Source organism: Aspergillus heteromorphus (genome assembly GCF_003184545.1).
Source record: "Aspergillus heteromorphus CBS 117.55 chromosome Unknown BO70scaffold_10, whole genome shotgun sequence".
Classification (NCBI taxonomy): domain Eukaryota; kingdom Fungi; phylum Ascomycota; class Eurotiomycetes; order Eurotiales; family Aspergillaceae; genus Aspergillus; species Aspergillus heteromorphus.
Genome location: NW_020290415.1, coordinates 406125 through 423494, shown reverse-complemented (window position 1 = coordinate 423494; position 17370 = coordinate 406125). Strand labels below are relative to the sequence as shown.

Genomic DNA, 17370 nt, shown 5'->3' with positions numbered 1-17370 from the left:
ATCACCATCACCATCCTCATTACCACCCAATTCTCACAACGCACCAACCACATCCACCTATTCCATTCCATTTCCAAACATGCCTCCACCCCACCACCAGCACCAACCCAGCACCTCCCACGCCTACCACCCCCGCCACTCTGTCCTCCCCGCCTCTTCCTCCTCCACGGGCACGGGCATGGGCATGGGCATGGGCAGCGCCTCCGCCATGTCCAACACCAAAGCCCGGCAATACGCCAACCTCCACGCCCAGCTCGACCAGCTGAATGCCAACCTGCATGACACCGAGAATCTTCTGCGTATGACGGCCGTGCAGGCTGAGGATATGCGGTTCTTGGGTGGTTATGTCGGCGCGCTTTTTATGGGTTCGGCCAAGGTGTTGGGTGAGGAGGGGGTTAAGGGGAATGCGGATCGGGGGGTGGGAGTGGGAGTGGGGATATGGGGGGGGGGAGGAGTTAGGGTTGAGATGAGTTGAGATGGTTATTGCTTAGGTGAGTGGTACTGTGATGGCTGGATTTGCGATGCTGGATTGATGATTGATGGATAACTCGGTCTATGTACGATCTATGTGCATTTGGGCATTATTTTATATTTTTGGATTTTTTTGGATTTTGTCCTTTCTAACAGTGGCTTATGTATGTATGGGAGAGTAGGGTTTCCACGATTCGAATGATGTATGACTCGACTCGACTCGCGTCGCGCACGCGCACGATCTACAAATATATCCTTATCCTACCTAGATACGTTATGTCGACGATTTAACTCAACTATCGACCACGAACGCTCCGCCGAGAATGATCGCCGGTTCTTCGATGTTGTGGTGTTCATAACTGGAATTTGACACATAGTCGGTTGAGTTAGCGGGGGGGGGGGGGACAAAAATCAAATCAATTCAAAACAAACCAAATCAATCCCTGACTTCATTTTTATCGCTAGTCATGGGGGGGATAATATCATCCAGATAACAGATGAAGGGAGAACTCACCTCAACGTCCCCACACCACCCGCTTCCAGAATCAGCGCCGTCTCCGTCAACGGCTTTCCGGTCCAGCGCATCGCGAACGCCCGGAGAATATGTCCGTGGGCGACGACCAGCACGTCGCCCTTTCCTTCGTCACCACAGCCGTCCAGACATGGCTTGTGGTATTTGTCTCGGATTTCGGCGATCACGGCGTCGAGACGGGCGATTACGTCTGTGGGGGATCTATACATTATTTGTCAGTTAGCATGGTGTCGTCTCAGCCTGATATCCAAGCAACCAAGCAAGCAGGCAGGCAAGACAGCTATAGATAGATAGATAGATAGATATCTCCAATAAACACCCCATCCACAACCAACATCAAACCATCAAGCCCCAAAAGGAAATCAAAGAAAAGGAAAAAAAAAAAAAAAAAAAACATACTCTCCCCCGGGACATCCATCCCTCCAAATATCCCACGGCCCCTCACCGCGAGCGTCCCTCATCTCGCGAATCTGCCGACTCGTCAATCCCTCATACTCGCCGTAATCCCATTCCCGGACGGCGTCGGTGACCTGCACGCGGGCTTCGGTGCGGATGGGCTCCTCGTCCTCGGACTTCCGGGCTGCGTTCCAGGGGAGGCGCTCCCGGCAGCCGATCTCGAGGAGTTCAAGCGTGCGTTGGGCGCGGGAGCGGGGGGAGACGTAGCTATATTGTTTCATCCATCCATGGACATGTATGTGTTAGCGGGGTCGATCTATACATTCATTCATTCATTCAGACTCAAGCTTATCTCAAATCTCAACCTCAAAAACCAAAACCAAAGCAAAAGAATAAGATAAGACAAAGAATAAAGAAAGAAAAAAGAAAGAAAGAAAGAAAAGAACATACACATGAACCACCTTCCTCGGCACAATCAACCGATCATCCCCGACGAGGGCCTTCCCCGTGGCCTTGATGCGTTTCTCGCCGTTGGGCGTCAGCGCCAGGTCCGTGGTGCCGGTGTGGCGGCCATTCAGCGACCATTCGGTTTCGCCGTGGCGGATGATGAAGCATCTTGGGGTCATTCTTTTTCTTTCTTCTTTCGCTTCTATTTGGTATTTCCTTTTTTTTTTTTGTTTTGGTGGTTGGGGGTTGATTGATTGTTTGGTTGGGAGGGAGGGAGGGAGGGGTATTGGAGGGGAGAGGAGGGGAGGGGAGAGGAGAGGAGAAGTGTTGTATGGAGAGAAGAGGGGGAGGAGGGAAGAGGGTGGGATGGGATAGATAGATACGATCACGAGGAGACAGGAGGAGCGCTACGTAAGAGTTGTAGATGGATTGTCGCGCCGGTGTGTACAGACAGTAAGACTAAGCCGGTGGATTGGTTGCGTCATAGGCTGGCTGGGTTGGGGTTGCGTCTCGGTCAACCACTACGGATCATGCGGGATCTACATATACCGGCTATGAACAGCCACGAGACAATGTGATAATACAGGTGTTCATAAGAGGCACTGGCCCGAGAGACATCCCAGACATCTAGTGAGTGATAACTAACTGATCATTGAGGAGAGAGAGAGAAAGAGAGAGATAGAGAGGTACGCTTTTTGCTCCCAGTCCCAGATGTCCCCGATCCATCCCTTGCCCCCCACAATCCAACCAGTGCCCCCACCGGAAAGCGAGAAGCGAGTCAAAGAGCAACCGAACCATCACGCCAAAGGAAAAAGCGAAGACTGAATGAAAAAGACCATGTGATAAAATTCAACTCATATTCTCCAGTTACATACGTGTTAGCGAGCACTTTCCATGCCCCGTCTAGGCCATGTAGGTGCTGGAGTCGACGCCGCCTTCGGGGTATTCGCTGCGAAACAATATTAGCGGGATCCTGTCAGATAATGTTATAACGGAAATACTCACGGAAGCGCAACCTCGAATCTCTTCTCAATCTCCTTGAGGACCTTCTCGTCGTCCTCAGTGCTGACGAACGAGATCGACAGACCCTTGGTACCGAAACGTCCCGCACGACCGACACGGTGCAGGTAAGAGTCGGCGTCCGCGGGCAGATCGTAGTTGATGGCAAGGTTGATACGCTCGATATCGATACCACGTCCGAACACGTCGGTGGCCACGCAGATACGCTTGTTGAACTCCTTGAACTCCTTGTAGCGTTTGATGCTGCCGGAGATTAGCACAGGTCCCAAGTAACAGCGAGACTGCATTCTTACCGCTCCTCCTGGCTCACTCCAGAGTGCACCGCGATACTGGGGAAGTTGCACTCGCGCAGCAGCTTGTCGAGCTCGTTGGCACGCAGGGTGCTCTTGACGAAGATAATGACCTGGTTGAACTCCAGGTTGTCCAGAAGCTCGTTCAGCTTGCGGTTCTTCTCCGCCTCGCTGAGCTTGATGTAGTACTGCTGCAGACCGTGCAGAGTGAGTTTGGTGTCGTCGTCAACGTAGACCTCGAGCGGGTTCCTCATGAACTTCTTGCAAATCGGGCGGACTTCCTGGGAAAGTGTGGCGCTGAACATCATGACCTGCTTGTCGGCGGGGGTAGCACGGAAAATCTCCTGCACGTCGCGGCGCATGTCTAAAAGCAATCCATCAGTAAGCAGGTCCAACACGGGACGAGCGGCGCGCACTCACCGATCTGGTCAAGCATCTTGTCACACTCATCGAGAACGAAAGCCTTCACGTTGCGCAGGGACAGCTTCTTGTCGCGAACCAAGGCGTTCAGACGACCGGGAGTACCAACGACGATGTTGGGGTAAGACTCCTTGTTCGACAGGAGCTCCACGTCCTTCTGGATGGGGGTACCTCCGTAGAAGACAGCGGTCTTCACGTCGGGCAGGTACTTGCTGAAACGAGCGTACTCGTTCTTGATCTGGTACGCCAACTCACGCGTGTGGCACATCACCAGGATCGAGCACTCTCCGGGAACGGCCTCCAGCTGGTGCAGGGTGGTCAAGACGAAAACCGCGGTCTTTCCGAGACCAGACTTGGCCTGGCAAAGAACATCGACGTTGAGAATGGCGGTAGGAATGCAGACTTGCTGGACTGTAGTGAGGCGGAACCGTATGTTAGACTTTACTCGATCCATAAGATTTGATAAAGGAAAAAAGCAATCCGCGTCGCCAAGTCCGTCCAGCCCCCGAGTTGATCGGATCATAAGGGAAGCACTGTGTAGTGTAGGCCTGCACGTTCCCACCAAGGACAACAAAGGCAAAATCAAGTTGCACCGGGTCGAGCAACTGAATGAGCTGCAGTCAGAGATTCTCATCACGAGCTCTCTCTGCAGGCGGCAAGAGGACGACTGCCGTTTGAACAAACGGTGGCAAAAAGCGCCCGTCCTGTGCTTTTGGAAGCACACCACAATTCGCCCGGCATCTGTACAGGCAGACTCCTCGGGAAATCTTCTGGACTCAGTGTTGCCGGGATTTCACCGAAGCAAGAGAGAAGCAAACAAGCAGAGGCTGCAGAGGCACTACTACCGCAGGGCGACTCGGCTTGTTGTAACGCGAACAGACATCCTCATGCCGCCCGCAGACTGGAGCGAAACAGGTGCCACGGAGCGACTATAGAACTTTCCCCGCGGAGATGGACGGACGTTGGAACATGGAGCAATGGAGGGAGGCTTTGGGAAAGAATACGTGATGGACTAACCCTCCGATGGATGTTCGAAACCGCAATCGGTGATGGCACGTAGAAGTTCCTCTTTGAGCAGAAAGTCGCGGAATCCGGTCGAGTGAATACCAACATAACTACCCTTCTTGTCGGGGCGGCCGCCAGAAACCGTCAAGTCGCCCTTCTTGGCCTCTCCATTGGAGGCGGGAGCAGCGGTGGTGGCCGCCGCGTCAGTGGTCTGAAGCTCCTCGTCGGAGTAGTCGATGAGATCCTCCTCGTGAGACATGGTGATCGATAGTGTTGTGATGAAAGGTAATCGAGAAAACTCTGCTGGTTGAAGCGCGTCTTATCCCAAGGCAAACGGGGCCAGGGCAGGTGGTCGCTGGTGGAAGTAACGGGGGGGGAGGGGGGTGAAAAAGCGAGTTCGAACCGATAATCTAGGCCGAAGTCGATGTGTGGTCCTCCTTTTGACGGATGAGAGATGGATTGAGGATGGAGATAGGCCGGAGCGCGAAGGAAGAGGATGGAGATGGGGAGAAGAGTCGGCGGCGCGCGTGAAGGGATGGAGCGGCTGAGCCTCCGACAGCTGCGTCACGTGAATCATAGATTAGTCACCGGCCCAGGCTCCCGCGCCGCTTCGGGTTAGCGCCAGATGAATCCCGTTTTTAGGTCAATCGTATCGTCGCATCCCATTTCCATTTCCATTCATCGTTCCATCACATACCCCCGTCATGGTCAAGTCCAACCCCAAGCCCAAGGCAAAGGGCAAGAAGGACGCAGCTGGGGGCGCGCAAAGCCATATCCGTGCTCGTCTGGACTACCTATACAATGCTGCGATCTATCTACAATCCGTAGCGAATCCTCATCATCCACAACCACCACTGGTTTGTCGACAGGCAGGCCAGAATGATGAGGGGGGGGATTACACAGCACCGCGGATAGTGCCACATGTCGTGACCCCCAGCAGTGCATCGGGCTTGGAAGCCGCGGGCCAGGACGCCCAAGCAACCACAGACCACCTGCCCCAACTGTCTCGAGTCTATATGTCGCAAATGCGCGGCGTCTCTCTTAAAGCCCAGCTACGACTTCCGGTGGATGTGAAAAGATCGTTTTGCAAGCGCTGCGATACCCATCTGATCCCTGGGACGACTTGTACTCAAGAGATCAGAAACGCCAGCCGCGGCCGCAAGAAGCCCTGGGCTGATGTGTTGGTCGTGCGTTGCTCTACATGTGGGACAGAGAAGCGTTTCCCTCAAACAGAGAAGCGCAGCAAAAGGCTGCCTGAGCGTCGGGAAGAGGCCTTGCAGAAGGAGCAAGAGAAACCAACCGCGGGTGCCTGATTTCCTTATCCCAGGCTCCGAGAGTTTCCGTCTCCTGTCTTCTCTGAACCCCTTTGTGGCGTTTCAACGCGAGTCGAAAGGGGTGTGGCATGATCGTCCTTCCAAAGAGGACAGCTGAATTGCTCTTTGGCTCCGTTTGAGCCCTGTCTGCCAGGGGTAGCCGAGTGATTCGATGCCAGGCCGTTTGGTGAAAACCTAGATCCTGTGTCACATGTTACAACCCGGGATGACGACTCCAAGTTCGGGCAAGTGCATCACGCGCAGGGCAGGGGATTACGAAGTGGGAGGTGAAACATCAACATACAATTCACAGTGGCTTTGAAGGCCAGGAATATGCGCCAAAAGAGCCAGGAGGCAATCAATATATGTACATGCGGGTCATTGCAAACCAGGCTTCGCTAAACTTCATACACGGGCATCACTTGATCAAAAGTGTGGTTTCGTCATTCTTCACGATCGCAGCTGCCACTGGGCCCAACAGAGAGTAGCTTTCATGAGCCATTCTCCAACACAGTCTCACTGATGTTGAAACGCAAGAAACGAAAGGAAAACCGGCCATGTCGGTATCATATGGATGCCGCTCAGTCAAAGAAAAAAACATAGAAAATAGATGCTCATCGGGAATCGCAAGATGATATAAGAACCGCTGCGTCATCAACTTCGTATAGTGAAAGACGTGAATCATGAAAGGGAGCCAAGCTCCAAGCAGACGATCATCAAAACAGGAACTCCGACGCTATCAACACCGTGCTATCCTGTCAAGTTTTTAAGTTTGGTGAAGCCAAAAGAGCCGCGAGGCAGGTGTCCCAGTCTTTAAACAGCGATCCTCTCCAATACACGCGAAGGGAAAGCAAAACAAACTCAAATGAGCTCCTTGCTTCACTATGATCAGAACTGAAATAAGCATGTAGAACATGGGGTGAGCAAAATCATAATAACACAGGGTCCGCGAGGACGCAATCGTTTTATAAACACGCATCATGTTCGTTATGTGGAGTAGTGTTGTGGTTGTGGTTGTGGTCGTTTTCGTATGTCGTTGGATTCTGTTCCTTTTACAGACCATCTCTTGCCTCGGGAAAAAGAGGCATGTGAATATGTGGATCCGTTTGATTGACCAATGGCGAGTACGACTGAAACACAAGCGCCTCCAGGGCAGAGGAACGTTGAAGGATAGATGCAAGAAGGCAAAAGAGGCAAGACTGAAGGCGTGGAAGTATGGTCGGAGGTCGGGGGTGTAGTATAAACAGCGGTGTAGGGCAGGAAGGTGTTTCAGTGTCTCCGGCGGGCGGCTTGATCCAGGCGTTGATCGATATTTTCTATACGGCCGCGATAGGCTTTCACGATCTCTCTTATGTGACCGATCTTCGCAAGCTCATTATCCAACTCATCAATTGAGGTGAGGATGGAGCGGGTGCGGGCGATCTCCGCATCGGCGTTGCGAATGATGTTGCCCGCGCGGTCGTAGCTGTTTTGGATGGAGAGCTGCATTTGCTCCTCCAGCTGCTGTACGTTAGAGCCAGGAGACAGAAGAGACCCATGAGGTGGGGTGTAGTGGGGGAGTGGGCGCGACCCCGTAGGTCCGCTTCAGAGGGCCGGCCACATTGAAGCCGGGGGAGCCCATGTCGCGAAAGGCAATGAAGGGAAGAATAGCACCTACATAATCGATGCGACTCCGAATCTGTTGCTGCAAGCCGTCCAGCTGTAGTGAAAGCGCTCGTAGGCTCATCGGATCCAGAATCAAACGGCCGTGACTGCTGGCGGCACTGGCGGCGCGCGAGCTGGAGTTGCTGTTTCGTCCGGTCCCTCTGCCCCGGGCAACCCCATTGGCACCATGGCTGCCCTGCAGGGCGATCTGCTGCTGCTGGCGGAGGATCTGGATCTCGGAGGAGGTGAGGCCAAGCGAAGTGTCGGGAATCGAGGCTGTTACGGACATTTGGTCCCGGCAGAGACATGCTCCTACCGCGGCAAGAGTCTAGGAAGCGCCGGCCGATCTCGTGGTGTAGAGACAGAACGGACCGAAGTTCATGATGAGAACCGATGCGACCCAGGGAAAATATTGTGCGCGAGCGTCGGTGAAGGGGGGGAACCAGAGCCAGCGAGACAGGATGAAAGAACAGGACAGAAGAGACACACGCCGAGGGATGGAGGGTGGGGGGGGGGGGGGGGGGAGGGCAGGTCGGGAGCCGGTCAATGGCGGCGACTGTCGCTTCCCCGAAACGGATGCAAATCACCTGGAGCGAATTAAGGTATCATTGGAAGCCAAAGGAGGGCAGGCAGAGAGGGGATGAGGTTCGATTATTGGGTCGCTGGCGGCAAAGAAAAAGGAACGAAGCAGGCAGCCCCCGTGAGTCGGTCGGGGGGGGTTACACTGACGGCGACGATGCGAGGAAGAAGTCGATCTGATCTTCTGAGCCGGAGACGGTCACAGGCGATTGGATTGGATTGAATTTCGAGACAGTCGACCAGGGATCAACCTCGGAAGACAGCCAGAGCGAGGAAGGAGGAGGGAGAAAGGAGGAGGGAGGAGGAGCGAATGCGAACGAAGGCGGGAGGAAGTTGAGATGAGATGGGATGAGATGGTGGTGTGAGAGAGGCGGCGGCGGAGACGGGGCAGCACGGCGACAAGAGAACGAGGCTAAGAAAAAGAAGACAAAACCAGAAGCAGTAAGACTTGATCGGACCAGGACAATCTCGCCATTCACAGCAGAATCGGAGGATCCTCTGGTGGTGTTTCTGTGGCCGGATGGCTGGTCCAGAGGGCTCTCCGGGCTGGAGGAATATGGCGGATGACGATGTTTTATGCCCGGGGATAGCTGGGATAGATGGAGATGAGGCAAGTGACGGGCAAAAGCACAATAGCCGAATGGATTGGCAATCCCACCAGAGATGAGAATCGTGAAGCATCCAGCATGACAGCCGTGACTCCGCGCCCGCCTTGCCTTGCCTTGCCTGACTTGCCTGACTTGCCTGACTTGCCTGGCTTTCCTTGCCTTCCTGCCTGGACTTCTTTCTCCGCCCGCAATTTCGACTTGCATCGCGTTTTCTCCAACTGCCATCGCTTCAACCCACTCCCTCCAGCTCCTCTCTTCACCCCCCCCCCCGAGATTGGCTTCATCAAGCACCCCCTCGACCTAATCCTCCCAATCCTCCCCTCTCCAAGCGACTGCGCATCTCCAATCAATCCCCCTCCCACCCTCCTCACCCAACCAACACCCCCGAATTGCCGCACCAAGCGCTTCTTCAACCGCCATCCAACCCCCTCACCCCCCGTCTCCAGGCGCAACGGATCCCCTCATCATTCGACCGACCAGAACCAGACCCGAAGGCCAACCCGCTGCCTAACCCGTGAGGCTAGAGTCGTGCGCCCTCCATTCGTCGTGACCTCCCCATTATCATTGGTCCTCCGCTTGCGACGACAGTCAGCTTCGCGAATCCGCTGCGCCCGTGGTTGGCTTTCCCTTTCCCCCCATGCAGCTGGTTTAGCTATCACCCTGTGAGCATTGCCCGATTCCTTTCCTCCTCGTCTAGTGCGCTGCAGGAGAGTTCCGGTAGCTGTATGTATGGCTATGGATATGCGCGTGCGCGTGCCGCGCCCGTCCCCCGAGCTCGTCCTACCCTGTCTTGTCTCCCCTCTTCCCCGCGCCCAGAATCTTCCAATCCTCCTCCAACATTGATCTCCGAGTTGAGGATAAGACTGGCTAACATGCGATATTAAATCCCCACATAGTAGACATCCGGCGGCATAATTAACCACCTATCCACCTTCTCCACCACTTAACGGAACCCATCCATCACATAACAAACCCCCCCCCCACCACACACATATACAATCACAATGGCCAAAGACAAAGAACGCAGCGTCAACCCTGCCGCCGCGCAGCGCAAACTCGACAAACAAAAGAGTCTGAAAAAGGGAAAGGCGGAGGCGCTGGCGCGACGGAACGAGAAACTCGCGCGTCGCAACCCGGAGCGCATCCAACGGCAGATCACCGACCTCAAGTCCCTGGAAGAGTCCGGCCAGCAGCTCCGGCCCCGCGACAAGCAGCTTCTGGAAGCTCTGGAACGGGATTTGCGCGCCGTGCACAAGGCCCGGGAGGCGTTGGGTGATAAGGCGCCGAAGTTCGACACGAGAGCGGGCGGGGGTCAGTATCAGAATCAGAATCAGCATGGGCGTGGGCGTGGTGGGGACGGTGGTGCGGTGCTGGGGAAGCGGAGGCGCGAGGGTGGTTTTGGTGGTGGCAGACGGTTCGGACAGGATGAGGATGGCGAGAGTAGCGACGAGACAGACGAGGAGGTGAGAAGGATACCCATGCCGCGGGATACGCCGCCACCGATCCCACGACCACAACGGAGGGGTCCCCCATCCGGCGATCAGGGTGGTGGTGGTGGACGAGGCCCGCATGCGCTCCCGGCACGACCGCCCGTCGTCGAAGCCAGAACGGTGTACGAGGCGAAGCCGGAAATCAGGAACCTGCGCCAAGAGGCCATCAACATGTTCGTGCCTGCGGCAGTCAGAGCCAAACAGGATGCCATTCGCGGACAGGGCAAGCTCTTGGAACCGGAGGAGATGGACCGGCTCGAGCAAGCAGGATACAACGCCGGGCCGTCCGCAGAAGCCGGAACCACTGCAACAGAAACCCCTGCTACAGATCAACCCGATGCTGACGACCAGAGAAGGAGATTGCTGGAGGAGGAAGAAAGGCGGTTCAACCAGGAACTACGATCTGTGCAGATCGAGGAGGTCGAGGATGAAGATGCTTGATCTCTCCATCTCTCTTTCTCCCTCTATCTGTCCTGTAGGGTGGGTGGGTGGTCACCGATTTACTATCAATCAATACCTTATGAGGCGTTTGCTTTGCTTTGCTTTGCTTTGCTTACTTACCCCCCCCCCCCCCCCCCAAACACCCAACCGGCTTTCTAAAATGTAACTATAACTATAACCATAACCATAGCTAACTGACTATAAATCAGCACGATACTCTCAAACCCTAGTAAGTTAGTGTGTGATTGAATTGGATGGAATGAAACTATATTGATTCCAATATCATCCATCTACCGTCAAACAGAGAACCCACAAACAATCATAGCTATCCTGAACAAATAGGTAGGTAGTCCAATGATAATGTTACAGCCAATTTTGATCATCGCCGCCCTTCCGTGCCATAATATGCGCCGGCATTCGTGCACGATGTATATAGATGGATGGATGGATGGATGGATGGATGGATGGATAATGAATTCTTAGAACAGTAGGTAGATACGATAGGTAGGAGTAGTTAAGAAAACAAAGATCATCAGTTTGTTTCCGCTACCATTTATCCAACCCAACCCATATCCTCCCATCCCATTCCATCCGGCACCGCAGAATTGTTTGTTTGTTCCAAAAGAGGTTAGAGGAAAGAAATCACACCCGGTACTTATGTATGTATGTACAATTGCGTACAACAAAGACGTACGAAGAAGAAGCCCCTTTCCTGACCGGCACACACAGCCGTCACTGGAGTAACGCCAACCCATAGAACGCCATCGATTGAAGAAAGGAAAGGTGAGGGGGGGGAGGGGTTCAAGAGAGTGTCAGTTTGGTGCAGGGCAGGAGAGGTCAGCGGGGACACTCTTCGGAAGGCCGTTGAGAAAGGTCAAATCATCCAAGTGGTAATTGGTAAAGTTCAAGAAGCGCCGGAAAAGTAGGTAACCAGGAATTAAATCCAAGGGGGTGGGGGGTTGTCCAATGCGATATCTGTACAGTAGTGAAATGAAGAAAAAGGGGGTAACTAGGGCATCACGGCATTAGAGAACAAAGGAAATGAGGTTGTGTCTGTCGAAGGGGGTTAGGGATTCGATGACAATGCAGCGCAATAAAATGCAATCAGGTTCCATGTCTTGCATGGGCTCTCGGAAATCACTCCATCCAGCCGTAACTCCAAAATATGTTTCGACTATTAAAATGTATGGTGAGGACACGTCGTCAATCAGGCGTTTACCCAAAATGCCTGCAGTGGTCGATTGCGCGGATCAACCAGCGGAACTGACTTGCAGGCGCTAGGCGTATGAGTATGATGAATGGTAGCGTCGTATGTAGATTGCATGGGGAAGGTTACCAGGCTGCATGCTGAGTTGAGTTACCTCAGGTTGCGGATAACCTTTCTACCCCGGTTTAAGAAAGGGCTGGGCATGTCGTCCTTCTCGGGATCCCACACGGCTGGAGGTTCTCGCTCGGTCTGTTTCAAGCTAGGACGGGAGGCATCACTGGCACATCGTTTGATCTCATCCATGGGACGGCCACCTGCACGCGCCTGTGCCAGCTCGACCAAGGTTCGACCGCCCATGTTGCGCTGCATAACGGCTTTGTACATTTCGTCGCCGCCTCCGCCGACCTTGGTGGTAAGCTGCTTCCCGCCTGTCTTGCGGGTGGGAGAGCCGGCGTCGGCAGCCAGGTTTGCTGAGGACGGGATCTTCGACAAACGACGATGAGGGGACCTGGACTTCGCCTCTCTGAGATGTCCCTCTCCTCCGGACATCTGTGGCAACCGCGAGCTGCTTGTCGGGAAGATGGGAGGCTGGGTGCTAAGCTTCTGCATGAAGGCAGCGGTGTTCTGACGGAGTAGGGGGCGAGGGGGAGCCTTGAACGGATCGGGTTTGACCTTGGGGCGAGTCGGGGACGGCAAGTCGGGGATGTCATCCTCGTCATCGGAGTATGCGAGGGTAGGTTCCCACTTGGCGCGTTGTTTTTCTGCCTCTGCGAAGATGTTCTTGCCGCAGTGGGTGCCAGAGGTCCGACGGGGGGAGAGAGAGAGCGAGGCAATCGAGATGGGAGAAGGCTCGGCCATCTGAACATCCATGGGTGACTCCACTACCGTTTTCGAGCGGTTCAGGGGGGTGCGGGTTCCCTTTGTCGGTGCTTTCGAGACGGGCGACTCAAGAGACAGCTGGCTGATGTCAGTGCTCGAAGGGGTTTCTGTGTCATCGTTCATCGAAGACCGAGAGTCCAGGCTGCTGGATCGGAAACCAGAGTCCTCCCTGTGAACGGCACTGCGTTTCTGTTTTTCGACTTCAATTGCGACTCTCTCCTGAACTTCGGATTCAAACCGTTTGCGGAGTTTCTCAAGCTCATTCTGGACCTGGCGATCGATCTCGAGTCTAGCCTTCAGCTCCCATTCGCGGCGGACGGTGTTCTCGATTTCCGCTTTAACCTGCTGCTTCTCTTTTTCCAGTTTCGCATATGCCTGCTCCACATCCCTAACCTTCTGCAGAGCCGAGTCCTCGCGTCTGCGCAGAGTCTTGGTGAGATCAGTCACCTCCTTATCCTTGCGTAGTAGTCGGATGATGGGCAAGTTGATCAGCGCGGTGGTGTCGGGACGGTGGTCCGGGTTGACACGAAGGCAGCTTGCGATGACGTTTTTGAGCTCGGGGGAGTAGAATTCGGGAAGCGGGGCAAATTTGCCTTCACGGATGCGTTGCACGAGCTGGATATGGGTTCTGGCGTTGAAGGGGGGCTCCCGCTGGCAGAGCTCGTACATGATGCAGCCGACGGCCCAGATGTCGGAACGCAAGGTGTACTTTTCTGCAGCACAGATCTCAGGAGACATGTAGAACGGGGTGCCGACATACGTTGAAGCAAAATCATGCGAGTTCATGAGCTTTGACAGACCAAAGTCGCCGAGCTTGACGGTGTTGTCGCTTCCGAGGAAGATATTCTCGGGCTTGAGATCTCTGTGCAAGATGGTCACTTGCGCCTGTTTCCCTTTCAGACCAGAGGGCTTGGGTGCGGGTCCCAGTATGTTTGATCCAACGTCGACGGCATCCGTGCCATAGTGACAGCGATACAACGCCGTCACCAACTGGGACAGGATGCGCCAGACAAACTCCTCCTCCGCGAACTTGTTGGCCTTTTTAAGGTTCTTGATCACCATGCTGAGATCCCCTCCACCGCAGTATTCCATGTAGAGGTACAGGTCCTGACTCGCTTTGAGGTGTTCTCGGTGGTAATAGGCGACAATATTCGGGTGACGAAGGGAGCTCAGGATGTTGAACTCGGCCGTTAGCTGCTCGCGCTCTTTCTGGGACATTTTGATGTAGTTGATCTCCTTGCGACAGAGGATCTATGCCATGATCTGTCAGTTGAGTCACGATCACCAGGGGAAGATCACCATCTTACAAAGCCATCTGTCTTCCGTCGAACCTTGCGGATTATCCCGAAGGAACCACAACCTAGGCATCTCTAGTTAGAGTGACGAACCGTGAGGATGAGGACCAGCAGCCATCCACGAGAGGCCCAACATACCAATCTTCTCCAGCACCTCATATTTGTCGGCCTCCGCCAGTGCAATGGCCATGGTGGCTGTAGGACGAACTCGGCCACTGGCAGAAAGTTAAAGGAGGGAAGGACTGTCGGCGGAAAAGAGATGGAAGAGGATGAGGGCGGGGTGTCCTATTGCATTTATGGACCGAGGCTGTGTGACCGAGACCTGTGGGTTAGTAAAGGAGGGCGATGGAGCGGTGCATGTAGATTGGGGATGTAGAATCAAAGAAGTAGTAGGTATGCGAGCGGATGGGAACGCTGGATGTTTAGACGCCGCCCGTTGCTGAGCAACGCAGCCCCTTCACGGCCCGTTCCTGGATGCGGCAGGCGGTGGCATTGCGGGCGGTGAGGCGCGGTGCATCTCCGGCTCCAGCATCGTTGCTGGGAGGCCAGTTCTGCGATAGAGTCCATGCGACGATGCATGACCGATGCTGCATGGGGGTGCATAGTAGGGATGCCATGGAGACAGGCTGCGTGGCTGCTTTGGGCAGCTGCATGGGGTGGAGGATGAAGCATAAGCAGCAGCAGCAAGGAGATGCGATGAACGAATGATGAGTAATCCACTTTTTCCACGTGACCTGGGCTTATCGATAAGCCAATGGCGATGCGCCTTTCGGCCTTTCCTCGCCGTCGCCTCCAGACCTTGTCGTCGTCCATCATCCCTCCCCCACCATGACGCAGGAAGAACCGACCGTCCTCCGCAAGGACCAGCTCGAGGTCAGTCTGCACAACGAGAAGAAGCTGATCAAGGAGGGCGCCATCAAGGACGACAACCCTCTGGACCTAAGCGAGCCGTTCCGCCAGCTCTGCGATGCCTGTCGTAAGGGGGATCTCAAGGTTTGTCAAGAGAAGATCACAGAGGGGGTCAATATTAACGCTCGGGATCCCTACGACTATACCCCCTTGATTCTGGTGAGTCGTCCCCCATTGCCCCCAATCCGACGTGGGGGGCGCATTAGTGACGGGGCCTGCAATAGGCGAGTCTCTGTGGCCACTATGAGGTTGCCCAGCTGCTGCTCGAGTCCGGTTCCCTGTGCGAGCGCGACACTTTCCAAGGCGAGAGGTTTGTATTCCAATTGCCGGGGTTCTACCGGGCTATTGAACTCTACTCACTCACGGTTCCAATAGATGTCTATATAATGCGCTGAACGACCGTATACGCAATCTGCTACTCGAGTACGATTACTCGAAATCTACCGATCCCCTGCAGCCTCTTGCCGCGCATATAACGTCGCTCCTTACTCGCGAGACCCCTCAGACGTCGGATATTGTTGTAACGGCTGCCGAGGAATCCCTTCATCTGCACAAGTTCATCCTGGCTGCGCGGTCGCCCTATTTCCGCACCAAGTTGGAAGCTGCGCCTGAAACGACCACATGGAGGCTCCCCAACACCATCCCGCCGGAAGCATTCGGGACGGCAATCAAATATCTCTACTTCGGAGAAGCTCCCCGCGATCTGAAAAGCGGTCCCGGGACGGGTTTCACGGAATCGGAGGTATTCGCAGGCATTGATAAGATTGCCAAGTACCTGGAAATCAATACTCTCGTGGACAGCATTCTCGACAGCGGGGACAGAAGAATGGCCAGACAAAGGCGCACAATGGAAGTCGCCAAGGGCCGGGACCAACTGGAGGACTGGTTCCGGGCAAACGTGCTCCAGCATAAGGTGACCGTGGAAACATCCAAGGCGGACGACGTCAAGTGGGACAGAGACAATGCGATATTCGCGGATGTGCTACTTCGGTCGGACGAGCTGCTCGAGGACCTTGAGGACATTGAGTCCGATGGTGCCAACTCTGGAAACCTTGCGAACGGTCAACCGTGCGATAGCGGTGCTAAGTCGATTCTGTTCCCTTGTCATCGGGCGATGCTCCTGCGGTCGGAGTTCTTCCAGACCATGTTTGCCTCTTCATTCCGTGAAGCGCACATGAAAGACAACCTGAATGTCATCAATGTGGACTGCTCCCCGGAGGTCCTGGAGATTGTGCTAACCTTCCTCTATACCGAGCGGGCTGATTTCCCGCTCGACATTGCGGTGGATGTCCTCTTCGCAGCAGACATGCTATTTATCGAGAAGCTCAAGACCAAGGCCGCTGTTGTCATCAGCACGCTCGGCAGCGGCAACATGTCGCAGGCGGAAGCCGCAAGGACGCGAGGCACGGAGGAGGATGATTTGGACATCTACGCCATCATCCGGGCTGCCTGGTTGACGCGCGTGCAGCGACTGGAGGAGTTCGCGGCTCGATTCCTGGCATACCGGCTGGAAGCTCACATCGACACTCCGGAATTCTCAGAGCTGATCCAGGAGTCGGCATCGCGCATCCAAGGAAGACAGGAGACTGACTCCATCGAAATGCTGGACGATATCCGCTTCTACTTGGGCGAACGATTCAGATTGAGGTTCGATGATGCTGGTATCGACGAGATGATGGAAGATGAAAACGCGCAGCCGGCTGCCGGCGAGACCAACGGAGACGTTGACAAGGTTGCCGAGGGGGTCGAGGCGATTGAGCTTTCGAAGGACGGCTCAGCCCCTGCTGCCACCATCGCGCCCGAACAGACACCAGAGGGAAAGGAGGCGGCTCTCATCCGGACGTTGGATGGCGAAATAGCGGTCGACGAGTTCGACAAGGATGCGATCAACTACCAGATCCTGATGGACAAGCTCGACAGGATCCTGGAGAACCTGAACCTGGACGCCTAAGCCCGGCCAGCTCACGATTGACGACTTACAGGTATATAAATTGGAACAGTATATAAACATAGAGGCTGGATCCCGTACAGGCTACATTGGACAGCTGGGCGAGTGCTCGGGAGCAATAGTATAGATATGTGTGGGGGTTCGTATATACGAATGCATTTACGATCTGAATACTTCACAGCCAACATTCCATCCACGATGTCTGAATTCCAGCAGCGCAGCATAGTACTCCTACTAGTCCTGTCTGACCCTTCAACGGCGGAGAACCCTCGCTCCTCCTCCCTCCTCCCTGCCCTTTCGTCCTTACCCCTATCCATCCCTACCATGACCACCGACCGGACCATCACAAGCAGATCACACCACGCATCCCCTCGGATCTCCAACTCCATCTGTCCATCCATCCGTCCGCCCGAACGAGATGAACCCACCAGCCACGCCTCAAATAATAAACAAACAAACTTCCTGACGGCTGGGAT

At 54.7% G+C, this 17370-nt stretch overlaps 9 protein-coding genes across 9 annotated transcripts; 4 read left to right on the top strand and 5 right to left on the bottom strand.

Annotated features, from left to right (window-relative positions):
* Nucleotides 1–79: 79 nt before the first annotated feature.
* BO70DRAFT_352315 (DASH complex subunit HSK3 family protein) lies at nucleotides 80–475 on the top strand (the record flags this gene model as incomplete). Its single annotated transcript, XM_025541790.1, has 1 exon — nucleotides 80–475. The coding sequence occupies one exon, from the start codon at nucleotides 80–82 to the stop codon at nucleotides 473–475; it is 396 nt and encodes a 131-aa protein (XP_025399915.1).
* A 129-nt stretch (nucleotides 476–604) lies between these two features.
* Nucleotides 605–1978, bottom strand: BO70DRAFT_361594 (histidine phosphatase family protein). The gene is made up of 3 exons (XM_025543080.1): nucleotides 1403–1978; nucleotides 986–1204; nucleotides 605–830 (listed from the first exon to the last, which is right to left on the bottom strand). Exons 1-3 carry the CDS (start codon nucleotides 1678–1680, stop codon nucleotides 764–766), a joined length of 564 nt encoding a protein of 187 aa, XP_025399914.1. The 5' UTR covers nucleotides 1681–1978; the 3' UTR covers nucleotides 605–763.
* A 447-nt stretch (nucleotides 1979–2425) lies between these two features.
* On the bottom strand, nucleotides 2426–5065 carry BO70DRAFT_379275 (ATP-dependent RNA helicase SUB2). The gene is made up of 5 exons (XM_025545328.1): nucleotides 4594–5065; nucleotides 3577–3987; nucleotides 3160–3520; nucleotides 2852–3109; nucleotides 2426–2795 (listed from the first exon to the last, which is right to left on the bottom strand). Exons 1-5 carry the CDS (start codon nucleotides 4838–4840, stop codon nucleotides 2750–2752), a joined length of 1323 nt encoding a protein of 440 aa, XP_025399913.1. The 5' UTR covers nucleotides 4841–5065; the 3' UTR covers nucleotides 2426–2749.
* Nucleotides 5066–5285: 220 nt separating this feature from the next.
* On the top strand, nucleotides 5286–5894 carry BO70DRAFT_379274 (ribonuclease P Rpr2/Rpp21/SNM1 subunit; the record flags this gene model as incomplete). Its single annotated transcript, XM_025545327.1, has 1 exon — nucleotides 5286–5894. One exon carries the CDS (start codon nucleotides 5286–5288, stop codon nucleotides 5892–5894), a length of 609 nt encoding a protein of 202 aa, XP_025399912.1.
* Nucleotides 5895–7163: 1269 nt separating this feature from the next.
* Nucleotides 7164–8042, bottom strand: BO70DRAFT_379273 (uncharacterized protein; the record flags this gene model as incomplete). The annotated part of the gene is made up of 2 exons (XM_025545326.1): nucleotides 7552–8042; nucleotides 7164–7394 (listed from the first exon to the last, which is right to left on the bottom strand). The coding sequence occupies exons 1-2, from the start codon at nucleotides 7825–7827 to the stop codon at nucleotides 7164–7166; spliced, it is 507 nt and encodes a 168-aa protein (XP_025399911.1). The 5' UTR covers nucleotides 7828–8042.
* A 178-nt stretch (nucleotides 8043–8220) lies between these two features.
* BO70DRAFT_26663 (uncharacterized protein) lies at nucleotides 8221–9401 on the bottom strand. Its single transcript, XM_025538948.1, has one exon. It carries the CDS (start codon nucleotides 8948–8950, stop codon nucleotides 8258–8260), a length of 693 nt encoding a protein of 230 aa, XP_025399910.1. The 5' UTR covers nucleotides 8951–9401; the 3' UTR covers nucleotides 8221–8257.
* Nucleotide 9402: 1 nt separating this feature from the next.
* Nucleotides 9403–11016, top strand: BO70DRAFT_26664 (WW domain binding protein 11). Its single transcript, XM_025538949.1, has 3 exons — nucleotides 9403–10699; nucleotides 10866–10885; nucleotides 10961–11016. Exon 1 carries the CDS (start codon nucleotides 9730–9732, stop codon nucleotides 10654–10656), a length of 927 nt encoding a protein of 308 aa, XP_025399909.1. The 5' UTR covers nucleotides 9403–9729; the 3' UTR covers nucleotides 10657–10699; nucleotides 10866–10885; nucleotides 10961–11016.
* Nucleotides 11017–12013: 997 nt separating this feature from the next.
* Nucleotides 12014–14227, bottom strand: nimA (serine/threonine protein kinase nimA; the record flags this gene model as incomplete). The annotated part of the gene is made up of 3 exons (XM_025539346.1): nucleotides 12014–13993; nucleotides 14050–14102; nucleotides 14176–14227. The coding sequence occupies 3 exons, from the start codon at nucleotides 14225–14227 to the stop codon at nucleotides 12014–12016; spliced, it is 2085 nt and encodes a 694-aa protein (XP_025399908.1).
* A 638-nt stretch (nucleotides 14228–14865) lies between these two features.
* On the top strand, nucleotides 14866–16897 carry BO70DRAFT_290683 (ankyrin repeat and BTB/POZ domain protein; the record flags this gene model as incomplete). The annotated part of the gene is made up of 3 exons (XM_025539363.1): nucleotides 14866–15105; nucleotides 15171–15256; nucleotides 15322–16897. The coding sequence occupies 3 exons, from the start codon at nucleotides 14866–14868 to the stop codon at nucleotides 16895–16897; spliced, it is 1902 nt and encodes a 633-aa protein (XP_025399907.1).
* Nucleotides 16898–17370: the final 473 nt, after the last annotated feature.